At 34.9% G+C, this 21818-nt stretch overlaps 1 protein-coding gene and 1 pseudogene across 1 annotated transcript; one reads left to right on the forward strand and one right to left on the reverse strand.

The window, feature by feature from the left end:
- LOC120170583 overlaps positions 1–1379 on the forward strand; it is a 31808-nt pseudogene extending 30429 nt beyond the window's left edge.
- A 165-nt stretch (positions 1380–1544) lies between these two features.
- Positions 1545–7560, reverse strand: LOC120170659 (heat shock 70 kDa protein 16-like). Its single transcript, XM_039178575.1, is given in 11 exon segments — positions 1545–1855; positions 2485–2615; positions 2699–2827; positions 2906–3052; positions 3928–4128; positions 4407–4535; positions 4639–4731; positions 4895–5104; positions 5858–6390; positions 6393–7189; positions 7458–7560. Coding segments are annotated over 10 exon segments (2271 nt in total). The 5' UTR covers positions 7027–7189; positions 7458–7560; the 3' UTR covers positions 1545–1791.
- Between the last annotated feature and the right edge of the window lie 14258 nt (positions 7561–21818).

Here is a 21818-nt window from a genome sequence, read left to right on the forward strand (position 1 = left end):
AGCAACAGATTAAAAGTGAGGGAATTAAAATATGACAAATTTAAGTTTAAAGATCAAATTTTAACAGAGTAGAGGAACTAAATCCAGAATTGAGCAACAAAAGCTAGTAAATGAGATATGATTTGTTGAATTGCATTGCAGGGGTGGCTGTTGGATGTGGATGGCAAACATTTGTTGCATATTTAAACGTGGGATGCTACTATGTTGTAGGGATCCCTTTGGGGTGCCTTCTAGGCTTTAAGTACAATCTTGGGGCAAAGGTAAAAACTATAGTCTACTCGAATCCATAATTTTCAAAAATCTTTAAATACCGCTGTCAATAAAACTAATACTCAGTCGACTCTCTTTTTCTGTTAATTTATTTATTTTTTTTAAATCGTATTGTCATCGAGGTTTCGGGCTGAGATATTCGACTCTTCGAGCAGGGAATATGGTCCGGGATGATTGGAGGAACATTAATGCAGACCCTCATTTTACTGTGGGTTACATTTACTACAGATTGGAACAAAGAGGCAAGTAGTCCCTGTCGAACGTTTCATCCACCTCACTTTGTTATTCATGTATTGACATGCCTAATTTTTTCGGTTAAATTATGGTTATGGTCTACCTACTACACTCAAACTTGAAATTTAGTCCCCATATTTTAGTTTAACATAAGTTGACCCCTGTACTTTTATTGTATCATTAGTTAGTTCAAATAGTTATCAAGGAAATTCACTGTCGGCATTCCAACCGAAATATATAACAGTATTAACCATTCGAACAAATTAGTGACATTATAAAAGTAAAGAAATGAAATTATGTCAAATTAAAGTACATGGACTAAATCCCAAATTTGACCATAATAGAGGAATCAAAACTATAATTTGACCTAATTTTCATGCCTATTAACACCCTAAATGAGAATTGGTGAGCCTGCTGAAATTTCAGGTGGAGACAACCAAGAAGCGGTTGGACAAATGGGATAATGAGGAGCCTCTTCTAAGAGGTAAAGATTATTAAGCTTTACATGCATATGCATCAAAAAGTTGAAGAAATGAATCTGGACTCGATTGACCAACCACAAATAAGCCAAAATGCCAATCCCATGGCATTTTGCTCATACTACTATCAAATGGTTTGCTTATGGTAGCTTTTGAGCTTATAGGCCTCAAAATACGGTTGGCTTGAACTCACAGCTGAGAGTTTGCAGTACTCTAGAGTTTGCTTGATTATATAAAACATAAACTAAGTTCCCCATTATGCTCTACTTAAGTATATAATTCTTCCGGCTAGGTAATCTTTTTCCTGGTAAGGGGTAGGAGGTAGGGATTGTCCGATGATCGAACCCAAGGCAGGTGTCAGCTGAAGATTTGAACACAAGTCCTTTGCCACACCACTTGTGGTTCAGTCGACATATCCTAAGTAATTTTAATTCTAAGTTGAAGCTAATTTTAATTCTAAGTTGAAGCTCAAATTGAAAGAAGCATATACAGATACTTAAAATTGTGTCGCAGAGAGGAAAAAAACTGCGTAATAATTTCCATTAACTATAGTAGTTCACGTAACGAAAATCATAGGGGCATCATCTGAACATTTTCATTTTATTAAACAAACATCAAGAGAGATGACGACCTTGATAATAAAAGCAATGAGTGCTCACCTTGAGCAATGGTGATTTATACTTTCTGCTGCTACTGAAACTAAAATTGCAGACGATTTAGTTGTTTTTGTGTTGGCTGGTCTTTGGTGTTATAAATCAATTCAAATCAACATCAATCTTACTGCATGCCATCGGATATGCCTCCTTTATCATTCATTCATATCATCCCGACTTGGTGTAGAAGCATTGGATCTAATCATATATTTGCATGTCCTGAACATAAAATTATGAAAACATCAGATATTAAAAAATTGTTAACAATAAATTTAGAAGCATATATGGAGTAGAAAAAAACACGAATTCCACAATCTTATATGGATTCCAAAGGTGAATGCATATGGATGATATTATTAATTGTCATACTGACAATAGGCACTCCTTATAAAAGACCCTTCCCACAAGAGTTCAGTTTCATATGCCACAGCAGTACTTCTACTAATCTGTGTGCACCTTTAAAAAAAAACCTTAAGAAATGTCTCCATACGACAAGATGTTTAGGTTGGCATTATGTGTAGAAGAAAGATCTTCCAGGAGGACGTGAAAGCAAAACAGCATATCATAGTATTTTACCGGACAGCCTTCACGTCATGTACCATTATTAGCATGGGCCTTTCAAGTTATCTGTTTAGAACCAACTCCAAAGAAGGTTCCAAAGTTTTATCATAAAGTAGTAACATTTAATATTTGACATTCGATCTTACAGTCTTCTGTTGATAATCTCGGATACAGAATATATATGCTGTGTTACTGATATCAAATGCCTCTCCTAAAGATAAGTATAGCATAAATGGCTAAAAAAAGGGCAAGAAAGACAAGTATACAAGTAGGAATTAGATTATTACGCTTCCAGAGCCTCTGTTTTTCTCCTGATCTCACTTGACCAAACTACCGGATCAACATCTTTGGGCAAGGAGTCTTGCTGTTGGGATTTCTCTTGTAACCACCTCTCCGCCTTATTACACTCATCAGTGACCTGCAAAAGGAGAAGAGACGTGTATAACCAATGGACTAGCAATATCAACAAAGTGAGTCAATTAAACCTCAACAATCATATACCGCATCTTTCTTAATGGATGGAAGTGATGCTGCAGCTGTCCGATTATCTTCAATACACTTTAGCAGATCACTTTTTGCTTGTACTCGAGCTTCTTCATCTTTATACCGATTTTCAATAGGGTCCACAAGCTTTAAAATTCAAATCAAATGGTTGATTTCATTACAGAACAGAACCGGGGTAAAGGTAATTAGTCATGTGATAGCTACCTTTCTTAAATCCTCGAGCTTCTCTGCATAAACATTTTCAGATTCATCCATTCCATCCTCATAAAGCCAATCTTCTGTCTCCTGAAGTTTTCTAGAAATCTCTTCCCTATCCAACTCATTGGCAAAGCTTCGGTATGTATTTAAAGTCTATGCACGGCATTGTGTTACTCTTAACATGTGGCAGAACTAAAGAAATGGAAGATTTACAGCATAATGCACTACACTTCAGAAAGACTATATGAGGAATTATGATTTAAGAGATTACAAATGCAGATTAAGATTACATGGCAATTGGCAATCACCAAAGTTTATTGCTAGGCCTGTTAGATGGCAAGAATATATTCTGCAATTACTATTCATGATAAATCATCCAATCATGTGGCTTCCTTAGCTAATTCTCAAAATGAGACTAAAGACAAGAAAAATGCAAATGATAGCACTTGCAGTGCACAAAATTTTGCTCTGGCACCTTTCCATATAAACTAAACAAACAAAAGAAGCGTGGGTTGGGGAAATTATTTCACATAGTCATAGTCACTGATTCCCCAAGAACTTAAAAGGATAAATTGCTCTCTTTTTAAGTTTATTGCTTTCTACTAAAAGTTGAAGGTGAGCTCATGACTTTCATTTAAGGGTTTTGCTAACAAGTGCCATTAGGGCACTCTTTTAATGTTATCATTTTAAGTTGCAATTTCCAATGTCTTAAAAACACCAAATAACTACCAAGTACTGCATTAATATAAAAGTATAACCATATATAGTAACTTAGACACTTGTTAGTTTTTAGCAATAATTTTCAAAAAAGCAGGAATATGCACCCACCTTTTATAAAAAAGCAAACGTATTCCTAAGACCTACTCAAAAGCATGATCCATGCTCACATTTCTATACACTGGGTTTAAATTACAGACATGGAGCTAAAATTGCCACCGTTATAAACCCATCATGTGAAATAAACCGTGTGATGTTCTTTACTCGTAAGTGGAAAATAAAGCTAATATCAATTTAAGTTGAAGCAATACCTTATCACGCATCTCATAAACATAAGCCTCAAGGGCATTTTTCCTATCTTTGGTTTGCTCCATCTTCAAGTCCTGTTGCATCAACCAGCGTTCTTTCTCTTCAGCTTTAGTGAGCTCATCCCTTTGCACTCCATTACAGATACTCTCACTAATCGGGATTTCCAACCTTTTTAAACCTCTTCCTCTTCTTGCTACACCAGCCTGCACAAGAATACTGAATTCAACATCAACACTCTTCTATGTCGTATGTTTGAATTTTTGTCCAAATATCCTGGATGTCATTGTCAATTGTCAAGACACAAAAGATGAGGAGTTGGTAGAACAACTTATCAAGGCAATCCATGAGAGGGTAACTGCTAACAAATTAATCTAAGGTCTCGTAAACATTCGTTATTTATTTCAATTCTGAATCGAAAGCAAAACAGTAAAATGCAAATGCAGAAATAAGTCAAGGTAGGCAACCTTCAATTAAAACTTACACTAGGAGCAGATGGAGGATCTAATTGTGCATTATCACTGACTTCAGCAATGTTTTCTCCAGAAGACATCTGATCAGATTGTGCATAATCATTGATTGTCACAGAGTTATCCATTTGATCCTCTATTAGCTGACGCAATAAAATTCACATTGCACCATAGTTAAATTACTTGAGAAATGACTAAGGGACAATATTATATGGCATTAATATAAAAAAAAAGAATCAAATTTACCACAGCTGACTCCAATTTGACAATCCCATGAAGATTTAGCTGAACTCTGACTTTCACTTTAGCTGTATTTGTGTGGGATAGGATAGGTCCAATCTACAGAAACATTAAAACACAATTTAAAAGAATTTTTAACAAAGAAATAAAAACTAAATATTCAGAAAACTAATTTGGAAGTTAAAATAGAAAAACTGTTAAAATATAAATATTTTTCAAGATTGCGACATGTCTACAAGAAGCATGAAAACAGCTATCATACCGTAAAAGTGTTAAGTTGAGGTGATAATCCAGGTAACTCATTTGAATTCACATAGAAAGCTTCCATATTGAACATATTAGTTCTATGCAAAGTAAGAATCTTAACGCTTGGAAATGGGTGCCCTTTCGGGAAAAGCACACCATTTGAAAGAGTGCAAACTGGACCTTTGTCAGATGAGAGTCCAATAGATACAGGTATAGAATCTTGAACCTGCAAATCAAAACACATGAAAAATGTTATAGCCTTGTACATAAAATAGCCCAATTAAGAACCAGTATGCATACAGCTGCAAACATCTAAATGTAACTTATTTTTATTCGATGGTAACTGCAAAACATTGTACAAAGAAAAACTTCTGTGATACCAAAACGTACCATTCCTTTCCTTTCTTATACTGCGGCTAAGAGATTAGAGATTTGGCCTCCAATAGATATACTATTCGTAAAGTAGATCATCTTTCAAGAAAAATATAGTACTAGTAAAGTTATTCCTAGTAAGTTCCAACATCCTAGACAGGCTTGAAGAGCAGGGGAAAAGAAACAAAAGTAATCACTCCTAAAGCAGTACATCCCAGAAGAAATCCATCCCATGAATCCAGCACAGTGGAATATAGTGCAAAACAAACAGAAAATGAGGTCCACATTAACATAATATATGGTATTCATCTACAATTCTACATAACACATTTCATTTTCACGTCATCAAGAATTTCACCCAAAAAGACAAAAGGTAGAAATTTAAGCATGAAGATAGTGTATCTGTAATTCAGATGAATGTGAGTGAAAATGAGAGTGTGTTTTTATAAGAATGATATGACAACTCAGACCAGGAAACTCTTTTTTCTTGTTTGTTTCCAGACCAAGAGACTGTCAGTTTATTTATAATACGTAAGAAAGGATTTGATCAGAAGTAAAAGCTCTTTGTAATAGAATCTTAAAAGCAATAATATGTTAAGACACAAACCTCATACTCTCTGACACGGAATATTGGACTGAGCATCGCACATTTAAGAGCACAACCACGAGCTACACACTCACTAGCGTTTATCGTTCGGCTAGGTTCTCGGTTAAATATAGAAGCTAAAATCCTTGTAATAGCTGGAATTCGAGACCCTGATCCAACAAGCTCAACTGAATTGATTTTATCCAGAGTCAGACCAGAATCTGCCAAAACCTTGCGACAAGGGACAGTAATCCTTTCTAACAAGTCAGATGACAACTTCTCAAACACTTCCCTCTTGATTAAACCCCTAACATCTTTCTCATCCATCAAGCACTCTACATTAAGTGGTGCTTCCGCATTTGCACTCAAGACCTTCTTCAGCTTCTCACACGATGCCCTCAACCTAACAGATGCCTTTATATTTGTATGAACATCAACGTTATACTGCTCCTTAAATTGAGATGCAAAGTGATTGAACAGAACTTCATCAAAGTCTCTTCCTCCCAAGCTCCTATCGAAAGCATGAGAAATGATTTTCATTTGTCCTGTCTCAATGTCGCAACACAGACCTGTGTGTCGCAGTGACCAATATCCACAAAGACAGTATAAACTGGACCTGAGTTAGAAAAATCAGTCTTGTAAATCCCGTATCCGAGCGCAGTGGCGGTGCAATCATGCAACAATCTCAATGGCTTCAACCCAGCAATCACTGCTGCATCCAAATAAGCACGCCTCTGTAAATCAGTGAAGTAAGATGGAATCCCAATTACGCAGTCCGAAACAGGCATTTCTAAATTCTTCTCAGCAATCTGTTTCAAATGTGAAAGCAACATCCCCAAAATCTGTACAGGAGTAAATTCGTGAACCTCTCCCATGAACTGTAACCGAATCGATATTCCACCGTCAGGGCTTTCGAAAGTTTCGAAAGGGAACAGCTTGAGCTCTTTCTCTAAATCAGGTTCATTAAACTTCCTACCAATCAATTTCTTAATCTGCAAAATAGTGGACCTAGGATTCATCGTCGCAGAAGCTGCCCCAGCTGAGCCCATGAACCTTTGTTTCTCGCCGAACGAAACAACAGCAGGCGTCTCACGCTTCGATTCATCGTTCAACAACACGTCAATTCCGCGTTGCTTAGCAACCGCGATAACACAGTTCTCGTTCCCGATATCAAACCCTACCACGCTCATTTTATCTATACTAAATTCAAACACCAGCAAAAATTTCCCAACAATTACCACACATTCATCAAAATTTCAAAAATAACATATCCTTAAACAACTGCTTCAACTTTTCTCAACCTCAAAAGGTAACCAAAAAGCTTCAAACTTCCAGCATCGAAAGCAAAACCACCTGAAAATTATTAAAAATTAAGCTAATTAACCAAATATTTGAATCAAGTAATCAACTCGTATCATTGCTTAATGTTCTATAAATCAAACAATGAAAACTTTAAAATATATTTGTGTTATTAAACATAAAACTGAGCTTAAATGAGAGAGAGAGGGAGAGAGTAAGACATTAAGGTTCTATATTTTCTTATAAATTCAAAGCTCCATTTTGTTTCTGGGCTGCATTCTGTGCTGAGAATCAACAGAGAACGTACTAAAATGAGCGATACCTGCTGAAATTTGTATAAGGGACTGTTTGGCTTTCTGAATCGAAAACGAAAAGTCTAATACATATGATCGATCTCACAGTATGAGCTAAAAATCAAATGGAAGCATAAAGCGTCTCCGATCGAACGGGAAAATGTTCGGCCGTTTGTAAACAAGGGCGTGCAGCTAAGAAGATTTAACACACTAATATAATATAGAGTAAACTACATAAATGACCACGTTACTATTGGTCAAGTCGTGAAATGACCACTATTTTTAAAATTATTACAATATATCACTGAATTATTTAAATAGGTCAAAATGATCACACTATGTTAACATATAACGGAAGTGTTAACGTGACAGTTAAAAATATTTGATATAATTAAGGTGTGAGTTCTTGTAAAGTTAAGTAATTGCAGTGATGGCACTCTACTTTGTTTTCTTCCATTTTGGTCACTACTTGTATATGATTTGTTTCCTTGGATTTTTGTTTAATACAATTTGATCCTGATTTTGTCTTTAATTTGTCTAATTCCTTTAAATTGAGCATTAACTTTAAAATCTTTTATTCTAGTCACGTATTAAATTTTTAGATTAAATCCCTAGATTTTAGAATTAATCAATTTGATCATCAAGATTAACTTTAATTCTTTAATTAGGTCTAATTTCAATTTAATTTAATAAATTTATTTCTCTAGTCAAATTGTGAAACATGTCATAATATTATGATTATTATTTGAATATTAACTATAATATATATTTTTATCATTAATTATAATATAATATATATTATAATTTAAATATTAAATTATAAATAAAATATTAGATTTATTTTAGTGATTTAAGTGTTGTCATATTCTCAATTAACTTAATAACATGAAACATTAATTATAACATATTATTTATTAACTATATTATGTCAATTATATCTCCCTGACATCACAATAATTTCATAATTAATAAAAATTATATGACTTCTCCATGAGCAATCTTCAGCATAAACTACGTACTCATGTATATCAAAATACGTATAGGATAGGAAGAAAATGATTGTAAAAGTACATATGAATTCATATTTTATTCGTTTGACAAATGACATATTTTCTCACATCTAGGTCCTTATCTTTTGTACGTTTTACAGTTTAGTCACTCTCTTTACTCTTCAAATCCTACCACTATGGGTGTTCAAAATCGGGTACCCGTGTTTTTGGGTATCCGAAATACTGAGTACCCAAAATTTTCGGGTATCAAAATTTCGGCACGAGCCTCAGTCCGTTACATCCAGGTATTGGTAAAACTCAAGTACCCATATTTTATGGGTGACGGGTACCCGTTTATAATTTTTTTATTTTTTTAGAATTATATTATTTTTAAAGAAATATATAGAAAAAATCTAAAATTTAAAGTTCTATAATATATAATTCACACGTAAAGTTTAAAAAATAAAATTACATAATTGAAAAAATATTAAAAATTAAAACAAAGATTATAATTAAATTTCAAATGTTTCGAAGTTAAAATAACTATTTTAAAAATATTTTAGAATGTTAATGTGAAATAATTTAAGAAATTAAGAATTTAGAATGCTATGGTGGCAAAATTTAAGAAATTAGGAATTTAGAATGTTAGAGTGAAATAATTTGAGAATTATATATAAAAATTTAATAAAAAATAAAAAATAATATATATCTATATAATAAACCGGGTACCGGGTGTGCGGTACCCAGTCAAACAATATTTTGTTATATTAAATTGAAATTAAGACCTAATTAAAAAAATAAGAATTAAAGTTAATCTTGGTGATCAAATTGATTAATTCTAAAATCTAGGGGATTTAATCTATAAATTTAATACATGACTAGAATAAAAGATTTTAAAATTAAGGCTTTTGACAAATTAAAAACAAAATCAGGATCAAATTGGATTAATTGAAAATCCAAGGAAACAAATCATATACAAGTAGTGACCAAAATGGACGAAAACAAAGCAGTGTGGCAGCGTTACAAAAACGTAATTTTTCAAGGTCATATGCTCTAATTATACTAATTTTTTTAACTGTCATGTAAACACCTCTGTTAAATGTTAATGTCGTGTGGCCATTTTGAACCCATTAAATAGTTCAGTGGTATATTTGTCATGATTTTAAAAAATAGTGATCATTTCGAGGCCTAACCCATAATTATGTAGTCATTTATGTAGTTTACCCTATAATATACTATTATTTCTCATTGTCTGGAAAATCCACGTCACCAATCAGAGATTGGAGCCGAGGGAAAACATCTGCAGGCCCAAAAACCTACTATTGGTGTAACACCCACAGACTGATGCGAGTGACCCGATCCAAGGTGTCACATTAGGGTCACCGGAGCAACCACAGTAAAAATCCCGGAAAAATTTAAAATTTATGTTAAAACATGTAAAATCATAAAACAACTTATAAATACAAAAGTATTATTTAACAATATTAAAAAATAAAACAGATTCCAGACTCGGATATAAAAACAAAATATAAGTTACATGCCCCTTAATCACATGCACTGTACTTCGTAAGCAACGCCGGTGGAACTCTTTTACTGATGTCGATAGATGCACTAGTTCAATCATTTTAACCTGAAATAGTGAGTAACAGAGTAAGCTTTGGGAACCTCAATAATACATTACTACCAAATTATGCTGAAGAACATACAGATAATAGGCAAGCATAAAACTTCCTTATCGATCCAAACGTCTACAGGTTTTCAAAATGAGCTGAGGTTCCCTTGATATTTCTTCGAGTAACAGGCATGAAGATTACAGTTCAGAGAAAAATTCAGAGAACAAGGTTCAGGAGATCAGAATAGGATGTCTAGTGTGTTCCAGTAAAACCAGTGAAAAATACATATTTTTTTAAAAACAATAACATTTTAAAACATATGTTTAAAACCGTAGTAAAACCCTCCAACCAAACACGAATATGCAGTTCCCCAAAACTACTTCCATAAGACTTACCCTAGGCCCAAAGGGCATAGGTGCCAACTTAAGGGAGCACCTTGGGTCCATAAGGTCTTACCTAGCTGAAACATAGGTGCCCACCTGAGGGGAGTTCCCTCAAGTCCATAAGGTCTACCCAAAAGCACATAACAGTGGTGTCATCCCTAAGGAAGTACCTTAGGGTCCATAAGGTCTTACCACTAGGCCCAGGAGCCCACTCAAGGGTCACCTTAGGTCCATAAGGGATTACCAGTCGGTGCTGAACCTATACAAGGAATTATCAACAGCGACTGAACCTGCCAGTGTCTTCATCATACCAGAGTCCCAGAGTACCCCGTATAAAATGATTTCAGTCTGTAAATAGTGTTAGGATTTTCGGAAGCTCGAATCGACAACCGAAACGGTTTGCAAAGAGGGGTCGGAACGGTTTTGTGTTTAGGGAGTAAGGAGATTGAAAGATAGAGAATTCCATAGCGGTTTATAGTAGTTCGACTTTCTCAACCAAAGTCTATGTCCACTACCTTAGCTCTCACCAAGGATTTTCCAACAAATTCACTAATTTGTTCTTTCTTTTGAGGATAAAGAGTAACCTCACAAACTCCCTAGTTTTTCTGGGCTAAACTATAACCTTTCCCTAGCTTTTACACAGGATTAGCTAGAACCTTTCCCCTTTACAAAATGATAAGAAATATAAACAAGAAAACATCTCTCAGGTAGGTGTTTACAAGAATTAAGCTCACAAGAACAAAATATTTACAAGAGAAAGATGAAATAAGATTGAAAAACTCTTCTCTTGTGTTTAATTGCTTGGATAGTTGTTCTCTTGCATCTTCAAGTGTCATTAGGTTGTATTTATAGCTTGGAGTGTGTTTGAAGTCGTATATAGCCGTTGGGGATGTTTTGGAGCCGTTTGAGGATGAGAAATAATTAATAAAACAGCTTGGAGCGTTGGGGGAATCGGTACCCCCTCATGGGGAATCGGTTCCCTAAGTGCAATCTATTTCTGACCGTTAGACAGGGGGAATCAGTACCCCCTGGGGGGGAATCTGTTCCCCCTGGGGGGAATCGGTACCCCTTAGGGGGAATCTGTTCCCCCTGGGGGGAATCTGTACCCCCTGGGCAATCTGATTTTTCTTGAAACCCTTTAAAAAGAAAATATTTTTGGCTCGATTAAGGCTCGAAATACTTTGTAAAATTGTTTTAAAATAGTTAAGTATAAAACACAATTTTACACTTTAGTAAGGATTAAAATGAACTTTGAAAGACTTGGAGTAATATTTTGATATTCGAATAATTATATCGAATATACTTAGAAAATCATTTGCAAAATCTTAAAATTCATTTGTTATATCGAAACATCAAAATGTTTTCAACAATCTCCCCCTTTTTGATATAACAAAACATTTGAGTAATTTTAAGATTTTGAATTCAAGTTTGAAATTACTCTCTCTTACTTTAACATTTCTCCTCTTTAAAAAACCTTAACACTTCTCCCCCTTTTTGTTAAATCAAAAAGACTCTAATCTTTTAAAGTTCAAAATAACTTTGGAGAGTAAGTAGTAAATTTGACATTTTAAAAATCATTTGAAAAAAATCAAAGCTCCCCCTCAATAAATGCATTCCACATAAAATTTAGCTTTAAGAACAAGACACTTAAACAAAATTGAATTTCAACAAAGAATAACAAACATGTTAGTAGCACTTGAAATTCAATATATCCAAGACTAAAATACTTTATGCAATACCAATTGTTGAAATTTGATATCAATACCAATTGTTAAAATTAAGTGTATATGCATAAAGTTTTCCAAAAATGTTATGCATTTGAAAATTTTGATATCAATTGTTAGAGAGATATCATTTTCATTTAAACCACATGCATAAACATTCAAATTTAGGTTAAAAATTTTAAAATTTGTAAAATCAAAGTATTTGAAAAATTGATATCAATTGTATTAAAACCAATTTTGACCAAAATTTTATTATGATGAACTAAAAATTCTTAAAAATTAATATAACTTTAAAATGTTCATCATAATCATCTTTTCAACATACATGAGATTAAAACAATGATGCATAATCATTTTAAAACAAAACTCATGCATGCTTAAAATCAAATAAGCAACCAAATAACCAAAATTAAAAGCATTAAGCTTAGAGGTTACTCATTCCTTTTTCATTGTGGCTAGAGCATCTTGAATATCATCACTCTCATCATCATTGCTCCCACACACCTACAAGAGACATTTAAGTAGATTTTGGTATCCAAATTGCTTTGGATCCTTGGACGTTAGTTTCAATGCCCCTTGTTCCTTTCGGAACCCATACTTGCCTAATTTTAAAACGTTTTCCTTTCTTCAAAGGACAAGTATGTTCAAAATGACCATGATAATGACAATGTGAGCATATTGTCAATATTGAACTAAATGAATTATTTAAAATGATTTCTTTTCTTTTGTTAAGCATTCAAGCTTAACTTTTAAATCAAAATTTTGTTTTTCAAAACTATCAATTTTTATTTTTGAAAGCTCTAAATCCTTTTTCAAAAATTCATTTTGGCTTTCAAAATCTATTTTTGTTTTCAAAAGAAAATCGTTTTCAATTTTAAATTTTGAAATCATTTTCTTATATTTGGAGTTCATGATCTCAAACTCCGAATATAACCTATTAAAAGCATCTTGTAACTCATCAAACGTATATGAATTAAATTCATTTGAGTTAGAAGATACCTCGGGCTCTTCATAAGCCATTAGAGACGCCACCTTTGTTGGTTCTTCTTTCTTGTTTTCATGGATTTCCTTGAGCTTATTCCAAAGCTTCTTGGTACTTGAACATGAAGAAACCCCTTCATAGATTTCAGGACCAAATGCACAAAACAACATGTGCATGGCCTTGGCATTAAGTTGAGCTTTCTTCCATTCTTTGTCACTCTGATTCTTCTCATTCTTCTTTGGAGAAGAGTAGCCATTCTCGATTATCTCCCATACATCAAGATCATTGGATTGGATGAATACCTTCATTAATTTCTTCCAATGATGATAGTTGACTCCATTGAAGTATGGAGGTTTGTCGGTTGGTAGGGAGTCTTCCATGTGGAACGAGCCGGAGGTGGAAGCCATCTTCTCGGTTGTGTAGGGAATTGGTAGAGCTTCTTCTAGGATCGTCTCAAGGTGGTTAAATCTTCTTAACGAGTTAGGCTCTGATGCCAATTATTAGGATTTTCGGAAGCTCGAATCGACAACCAGAATGGTTTGTAAAGAGGGGTCGAAACGGTTTTGTGTTTAGGGAGTAAGGAGATTGAAAGATAGAGAATTGCACAGCGATTTATAGTGGTTCGACTTTCTCAACCAAAGTCTACATCCAATACCTTAGCTCATCACCAAGGATTTTCCAACAAATTCACTAATTTGTTCTTTCTTTTGAGGATAAAGAGTAACCTTACAAACTCAGAAGGCGTGCAGACGAAGTATCCTAGAAACCGCCGCTGACTGGACCTTCTAGAAACTGCCACGTCAGACCGCGTCGTGCCCAGAGTCGTGCCCATGTCTCCAGCCGTGACCAAATAATAAAAAAATGCAGAATTTGCCCGTTTTATCACCAATTCTGGAAAGTAAGGACCTGCACGATAATAGACATAACACAACCAAATCAGCAGCAATAACTTCACAAAATTGAAGAAATAACGAACAAATATTAACGATTCTGAACACTCATCAAATTCCCCCTCACTTATCTCATGCTTGTCCTCAAGTATGATTAACTAAATCAGTCAAAAACTTCATTAAACGTTCTTTGTCAAGTTTCATATTCAAGGAAGCAAGGTAGAGACCACAATAACTATTGCAGTCAAGAAATCAATCAACTGAACATCATCAATTGAAACAAGTCAAGTGCAATTGTAATATCCATTCATTCATAAATCTCAATGCTCATAACTCAATGCCTTACCGGGATTCACTCAAATCACTCAATGTGTTTGGGGTAAAGAAACGCTCAATGTCAGAATTGACACAATATTACCATAAGCCTGCAAGTAAATCAAATCTCCACTACTAATAAGAACAAGATGCATAAATCAAATGGTCTTTTATTGGTTGTAACGTGGCTTAGGTAAAGGTGGGGAAAAGGCTAAATATATGGCTAAAATTAAAGGCAAGGAACTAACAAATAATAATCTCAACTCCATCAAAACATTAAGCACAACAAGATAAAAAGACGACATATCAAACAACAATTTTCTCGTCGAAATGCATTTTTTCTTTTTCACACTTTTGTTGTTTTGTTTTCCATTTTTTTTCTTTCATGTCTTTTTTTTTTCTTTCGAACAGTTTTTTTTTTGAACTGCTATTTTTTTCAACATTTTTTTTGATGGAGAATACAATGGTAAAATTATTCACTTGCCCTGAAAAAGATAGAAAAGAGGGATAAAATAAAAAGGCTCGGGTTTATGAATATGGTGGAAACAAAGAAATGGAAATAGGCTCAAAAGTGGTTAACTAAGGGAAAATATGCATGGGTAGGCTATTTAGTGGGGAAACGGAATGGTTAATCCTAAGGTGCCCAAATCATTTTTAAGCATCATGTTCATGTGTAATATCGACAGTATTTAACATGTAGGTTCTAGAATGCCAATGTCAAATTCGACACATTCAATCAAACAAAATGAGAGCGAAAATGATATGCTCGTAAAGGCTCAAATCTCACCAAATTGTTTTCATGTATTGAGCTAATCACATTTCAACCAACAAAAATCATGGAATATCACAAAAATACCAACTTATCACAATCCATGCTATCCATTATCAAGAATATCATAACCTAAATAATCATGTGTTCCCAAACAAGCATAGCATTCCAAAAATTTTCAACAAGACAAAGATAATTAATGAAATTTCTGACTAATTCAACCAACACATACTAGATTCAAAACATAAAGATAAGCGAAATGAAATTCAATCCTACACTCTACTCCCTCTCACTTAAAGTGTTTTGCCTCAAAACGAAAAAAAAATTAAAGTGCAAGAGAAGGAACAGAGTACTCCCCGGATTTACTGTCGACCGGTCTCCTTAGAAGTGTGCTAACGTGCACCGTTACATGCTCCTAGGGGTAGAATTTGGCATTGTTCGGACGATAATCTCTCAATTCTTCGTTGTTTAAGTTTGAAATTCCTGCAAAATTAAATAAAATATGCTTAATCGGAAAAAAAAATAAAAGGAAAAATAAAAATAAAAATATAACGGAATTGAAAACAATGGGTTGCCTCCCATGAAGCGCTTTATTTAACGTCATTAGCTTGACGACCTGGTTCAGACTACAGGTTTCGTGACAAACACTTCCGCTTCATTCGCTTTCTCCAACTAAGAAATTCCTTATGAGAAATTTGAAAATTCTCACAAAGATTTCTTCGGATATTTCCCAATTTTAAAAACTTGTCCAGAAGAATGGCCGTCAAAACATCTTTTTTACCAAAAAATGATTTCTTCAAACGGCTCCTTGATGATTTCGACTTAATTTTTGGTGCCTGCAAAAAGGAAGGTAAATCTTTAGTTTTTAAAGGAGTTGAGATCAAATTTGAATCAACAACTGAAATATTTTTCAACTCCCTTATGTCGTCTTTTTTATCATATGATTCCTTGCATAAATCGTCAACAAAGTTAGACTCGTCATCAACAAGTTCAAAAATGCCAACAAAATTAATACTATGAACGTTATCCGGATATCTCATTGCTTTATAGACATCAAATTTTAAGATCTCACCGTCGAACTCCATAGTAAGAATACCGCTTCGAACATCAATCTTTGCATTTGTCGTGCTCAGAAAAGGACGACCGAGGAGGATTTCAGAACCAATGTTGCTACGATCATTTTCCATATCAATCACATAAAAATCAGCAGGGAAAATTAAGTTTCCTACCTCCACTAAAACATTTTCTATGAGTCCTTCAGGATAAATTATTGATTTGTCGGCTAGCTGAAGTGTAACTCTCGTCTCCTTCAAAGGCTTGGTGGAAATTAAATTATAGACGGAGAGAGGCATTACATTGATAGAGGCACCTAGATCGCACATACCTCGCTTGATTTTAGCCTCACCAATTTTACAAGGTATTGAAAACATACCTTGGTCTTTATACTTCGGTGAAAGCGGTCGTTGGAAAACTGCTGAGATGTTCGCGCCTAAATCCACTTTCTAAACCCCGGTAAGCTTCCTTTTAGTCGTACAGAGATCCTTCAGAAACCGACAATACCTTGGAACTTTCCGGATAACTTCGAGGAGAGGTATGTTAACTTTCACCTTCCGAAGTACGTCTAATATTTCCTTTTCCTCAGCTTTTTTATCCTTTTTAACTAACCTTGATGGAAAAGGTGGTGGCACGTCGTAGGGAGATGGCTTCGGATCGTCCAATTGTTCTTCATCGTTATCTTTCTGAGATCATGCGTCAACTGCTTCTTCTTCCCTTTGAGAGTTCAAAGTGTCTTCTTTCTTCTGGGATCTTGCGCTCACTTCCTTTGGGTCTGGTTGTTCAACAATTGTACCGCTTCGGAGGGTAATGGCGCTAACATTCTCTATTGGATTCGGCTCAGTGTGGGATGGTAACCTCTTTTGTGACTCTAATCTCCCCACGGTTTGAGCCAGTTGGCTCAATTGCTTGTCCATCTCTTGGAAGTGGGCTTCAGTTCGGGTCTAGAATTTCTCCTAGGATAGTGCTAACCTTTCGACAATCGATTCTAGTGATGTCTTCTGCGACTGTTGTTGTGGTGAAGGTCTCGCTTGATAGCCTTGATTCGGTCTCGGGTTCTGCACATAACTGAAGTTCGGATGATCCCTCCATCCTGGGTTGTATGTATTACCGTAAGGATTATAAGCTTTTTGGGGAGGTCCCGGGAAGTTTCCTACTACGTTGACTTGAGTTGTTGCATCGTCTTGAATCAGTGGACAACCGTCTGTTGGATGATCATGTAGTGCACATATTCCACATAATCGGTTTTGTCCTGTCTTTCCTGCAACAAGAGAGTTTACGACTTCAGTTAACTTGTCAATTTTATTTTCCAAGGAATATGAACTTATCTCATGAACCCTTCGAGAAGGTTCATTATTTGCGCGGAACTGTTGGGAATTTGCAACCATCGTCGATATTAAGTCTCTTGCCTCAGTAGGAGTCATATTCACCAAGGCTCCACCACTGGCTGCATCGATCATCTTCATTTCCAGGGGAGATAATTCTTCATAGAAGTATTGAATGAGTGTTTGTTCGGTTAACCCATATTGTGGGCAACTAGAACATAATTTCTTAAACCGCTCCCAGTAGTCGTAGAGCGACTCTCCATCAAGTTGCTTGATTCCAAGTATTCTCCTTCGTAATTCACTTACTTTTACCGTAGGGAAAAACCTGTCAAGAAAACAACGAGTCATATTAGCCCATGTAGTAACATAATTAGGAGGAAGATAAAATAACCACTCCTTAGCCGAGTCGGCTAAGGAAAAAGGGAAAGCTCTAAGTTTTATTTGGTCCTCGGTTACTCCCTGTGGTGTCATGCTAGAGCAGACCATGTGAAATTCTTTGAGATGTTTGTGTGGATCCTCGTTTGGCAATCCGCAGAATGTAGGGAGGAGATGAATAAGGCCAGTTTTCAATTGGTATGGAGTTTTGCCTTGGGGAAGATCAATGCACATAGGCCCTTGTTCAGTGGGTGCCGCGGCTAACTCCCGAATAGTAGGTTCGGCCATCGGATTTGTATTACCTGAATTTGATCTTTCTTCTGGATCTAATTGTTGTCTCCTTCTTTCCCGAAGTGTCTGTGCGTGGAGTCTCCTAGCTTCAGCTTCGATCTTCGGGTTGTACTCCACTAATGTGCCCGGATTAGTCCTGGTCATAAATCAAAAACAAACAAAAATTAGTAACTTTGGCGAAGTCCCCGGCAACGGCGCCAATTTGACAGCTGTCGTTTCGGATGTCAAAATAATTCCTTATTCTCAATCAATAAATTAAGGAAATGCGTAACAAAGAGAAGTAAGGGTCGATTCCACAGGGACTTAGAAAATTATAAATTTCTGTCTGAATTATTTATGCCAGGCGTGAAACAGTAAAAATGGGGGGATTTTAGTAAAAGATAATAAAGTGAATAAAAGTAATTAAAGTAAAAATAAGAAGATGAAGATTGTGAATAAATACGGTAAAAGTAGCCTCAAGCTTCGCTTTGATTCAATTTCCTTTAGATCATCGAATAAGATTTTCTCTTCGGGATTCACGTCGGTTACTTTGTCTACAAGGGCTATCCTTGTGACTCTATCTTGTATACCGAATACCCAAGGCAATCTTTGATTCCGGCTTCGGTAGTTGATTCTAACAACATCTATTGTCGTAGATCAAATACCGTTTAAGTTCGTGGCGACCGACTCGGATTGTTGTTTCTATAACCGTCAATTCCGATCTCAATTCCCTCTTGGCGAAGCTATCTCGCCAAGTGTGTTCCCAGGAAGTCGAATTGCTTTCTATAAGCCGAATCTTCCTCCCACACGTTTAATCGCAACAACTTCTTGACCAAAGTCAATCTTCGATTTTTGAAAACTGTTTTGATTTTGAAAAAATAAGCGCAGAGATTGAGAGAGAGATTCCGAAGATATTAAGGGACCGTTTCAATTCTCCCGTTGGAATTGAATCATCGCGACAGCTCTCGGCTTATGAAAAGTTTAGCTAAGCATGACAAAAGTCATACTTAGCATAAAAATAAAACTTGAAAATAAAGAAAAATAAAAAGAACTTGAAAAGGAAAAGAGAAAACTTTTATAAAAACTAGAGAGAAAAGAAGAATGTATTCTGAATCATTCGTTTAGGCTTACCCCAAGTGGGTATTTATAGCCTCTCAAAGCCTAAAGGATAAACAAAGAAAATAATAAAATAATACAAAAGATAATTGTTTTTAAATTTAAATTCAAACTTAAACTAGTCTCCTAATGTAACTCTGCTCGTCAATCTTCCAGAAGGCGTGCAGACGAAGTCTCCTAGAAACCGCCGCTGACTGGACCTTCTAGAAACTGCCACGTCAGACCGCGTCGTGCCCAGAGTCGTGCCCATGTCTACAGCCGTGACCAAATAATAAAAAAAATACAGAATTCGCTCGTTTTATCACCAATTCTGGAAAGTAAGGACCTACACGAAAATAGACATAACACAACCAAATCAGCAGCAATAACTTCACAAAATCGAAGAAATAACGAACAAATATTAACGATTCTGAACACTCATCAGATTGCTTGGATAATTGTTCTCTTGCATCTTCAAGTGTCCTTAGGTTGTATTTATAGTTTGGAATGTGTTTGAAGTTGTATATAGCCGTTGAGGATGTTTTGGAGCCATTTGGGGATGAGAAACAATTAATAAAATAGCTTGGAGCGTGGGGGAATCGGTACCCCCTCATGGGGAATCGGTTCCCTAAGTGCAATCTGTTTTTGACCGTTAGACAGGGGGAATCGGTACCCCTGGGGGGAATATGTTCCCCCTGGGGGGAATCGGTACCCCCTGGGCAATCTGATTTTTCTTGAAACCCTTTTAAAAGAAAATATTTTTGGCTCGATTAAGGCTCGAAATACTTTGTAAAATTGTTTTAAAATAGTTGAGTATAAAACACAATTTTACACTTTAGTAAGGATTAAAATGAACTTTGAAAGACTTGGAGTAATATTTTAATATTCGAATAATTATATCGAATATACTTAGAAAATCATTTACAAAATCCTAAAATTCATTTGTTATATCGAAACATCAAAATGTTTTCAACAAATAGAGATATCAGAAATCAGAGTAGATATTGGAGATCAAAACATATATCAAAGTTCAAAGTAGAAATCAGAAGTCATATTGTATTTCAAATAACAGAGACATACTTTTAAAATTAGAGAAAACATATGTGTGATCAGGGAACACTAGAGGTTCCATATATTATTCGGATGCACTTGATAATCTTATCGGTAAGGGAAATACGAATCTTCAATATATCGATATAATGCTGAAAATGGGAATCACTATCGAAAGGTTTCATTAGCTGACGGAATCATCAGTTATTCAGAACGTGATTTATTAGGATCATATAATATTTGGATATTTTTCGGAGGCACAATGTAATCAAACAGGTATTCAGAATCTTTTGCATCAGAGTTACTCGTGTTTTTATATATGACAGGAGTAATTCCATTATCTAGAAATCAAAGGCATTTTGGACATCAGGTCCTTGGAGAATTCTTAGTGATTTGAGCTAGTAAGGGATAAACGAAGACTCAAGGCATTTACGATTTATGTCGATCTATCAAAATATTGAGTTAACTCGAACTATACAAATCCCAACAATGATACCTATCAACTAGTCAAATCGTTGCATTTCAATGGTATTCACACTTTAATACTAACAACTTTTATCAAACTGATCATCTTCAAAACCATTGTTGAACGGAGCTTGGGGAACTCTACTTTTTTCGATGGCAATTTCTTTATTTAAGAATTTCAACAGTCTTCAAGATTACCAACGTACTTGAGTCGTACGCCACAACCTTTAGGGATGATACAATACTCAGGTTTTCTCAGTGTTTCCAGAATTTATCCAAAACATTCACTTATTTCTAGGTCATTTAGTAGTGAAATATATCCTTGTCACTTCGGAGTTTCCAGATTAATTTAGACGTTTCCAAAATTCGGATACATATGATACTTCCATTTAGTTCAACTTGGTCATATAATATAGTCTTTTTGGTATTCGAGGTTGATTTATTTATTTCAAGGTTGAGGGTTTATAGTTATTTCAGAGCTTGGACGTGCTTTGAATCATATTACACTTCATGAATTTAATCGGTGATTACAAGATTCAAGTGGATCATAATATAAGTTCTCAGATCATCTTCCTTATCATAGTCATCCATAGTCCTTTAATTTTACACTTTAAGGGTATTATCAACATTTCATTCAATTTTGTCAGTTGTATTACCTCTAATAACTTAGGCTTCAATATATTCTAATTTCTTTAGAATTCAGGTTATTTTGGTCATTTGAACAATTGAGGTTATTTCGTAGCTCGAGGACATTTCGATAATTCATTTCAATCCAAACAATATGCACTTTTTATGATAATTGGTAAAGTATGCCCTTTCTAGGTTATTCTTCACCATCAGGGGAAGTCTTGGCCTTTTACAGTACAAGGCATTTTCATAATTTTACCCCATATGGGTATTTTTGGTAATTTCATATCCAAATAATCTTGGTATTTAACTTTTAAAGAAAATTTATTAAAATTTATGGATCTTGGAATCAATTCATTTATTATCAAATTACTGAACTTATTATTATTTTCGATTGGTCTTCCAGTTTCTTACGCGAGTCATATGAGTCATATTCAGTTACCGACTTTTTTTGTATTTGGATCA

Source organism: Hibiscus syriacus, unplaced genomic scaffold, assembly GCF_006381635.1.
Source record: "Hibiscus syriacus cultivar Baekdansim isolate YM2019G1 unplaced genomic scaffold, ASM638163v2 tig00111783_pilon, whole genome shotgun sequence".
Taxonomy (NCBI): Eukaryota; Viridiplantae; Streptophyta; class Magnoliopsida; order Malvales; family Malvaceae; genus Hibiscus; species Hibiscus syriacus.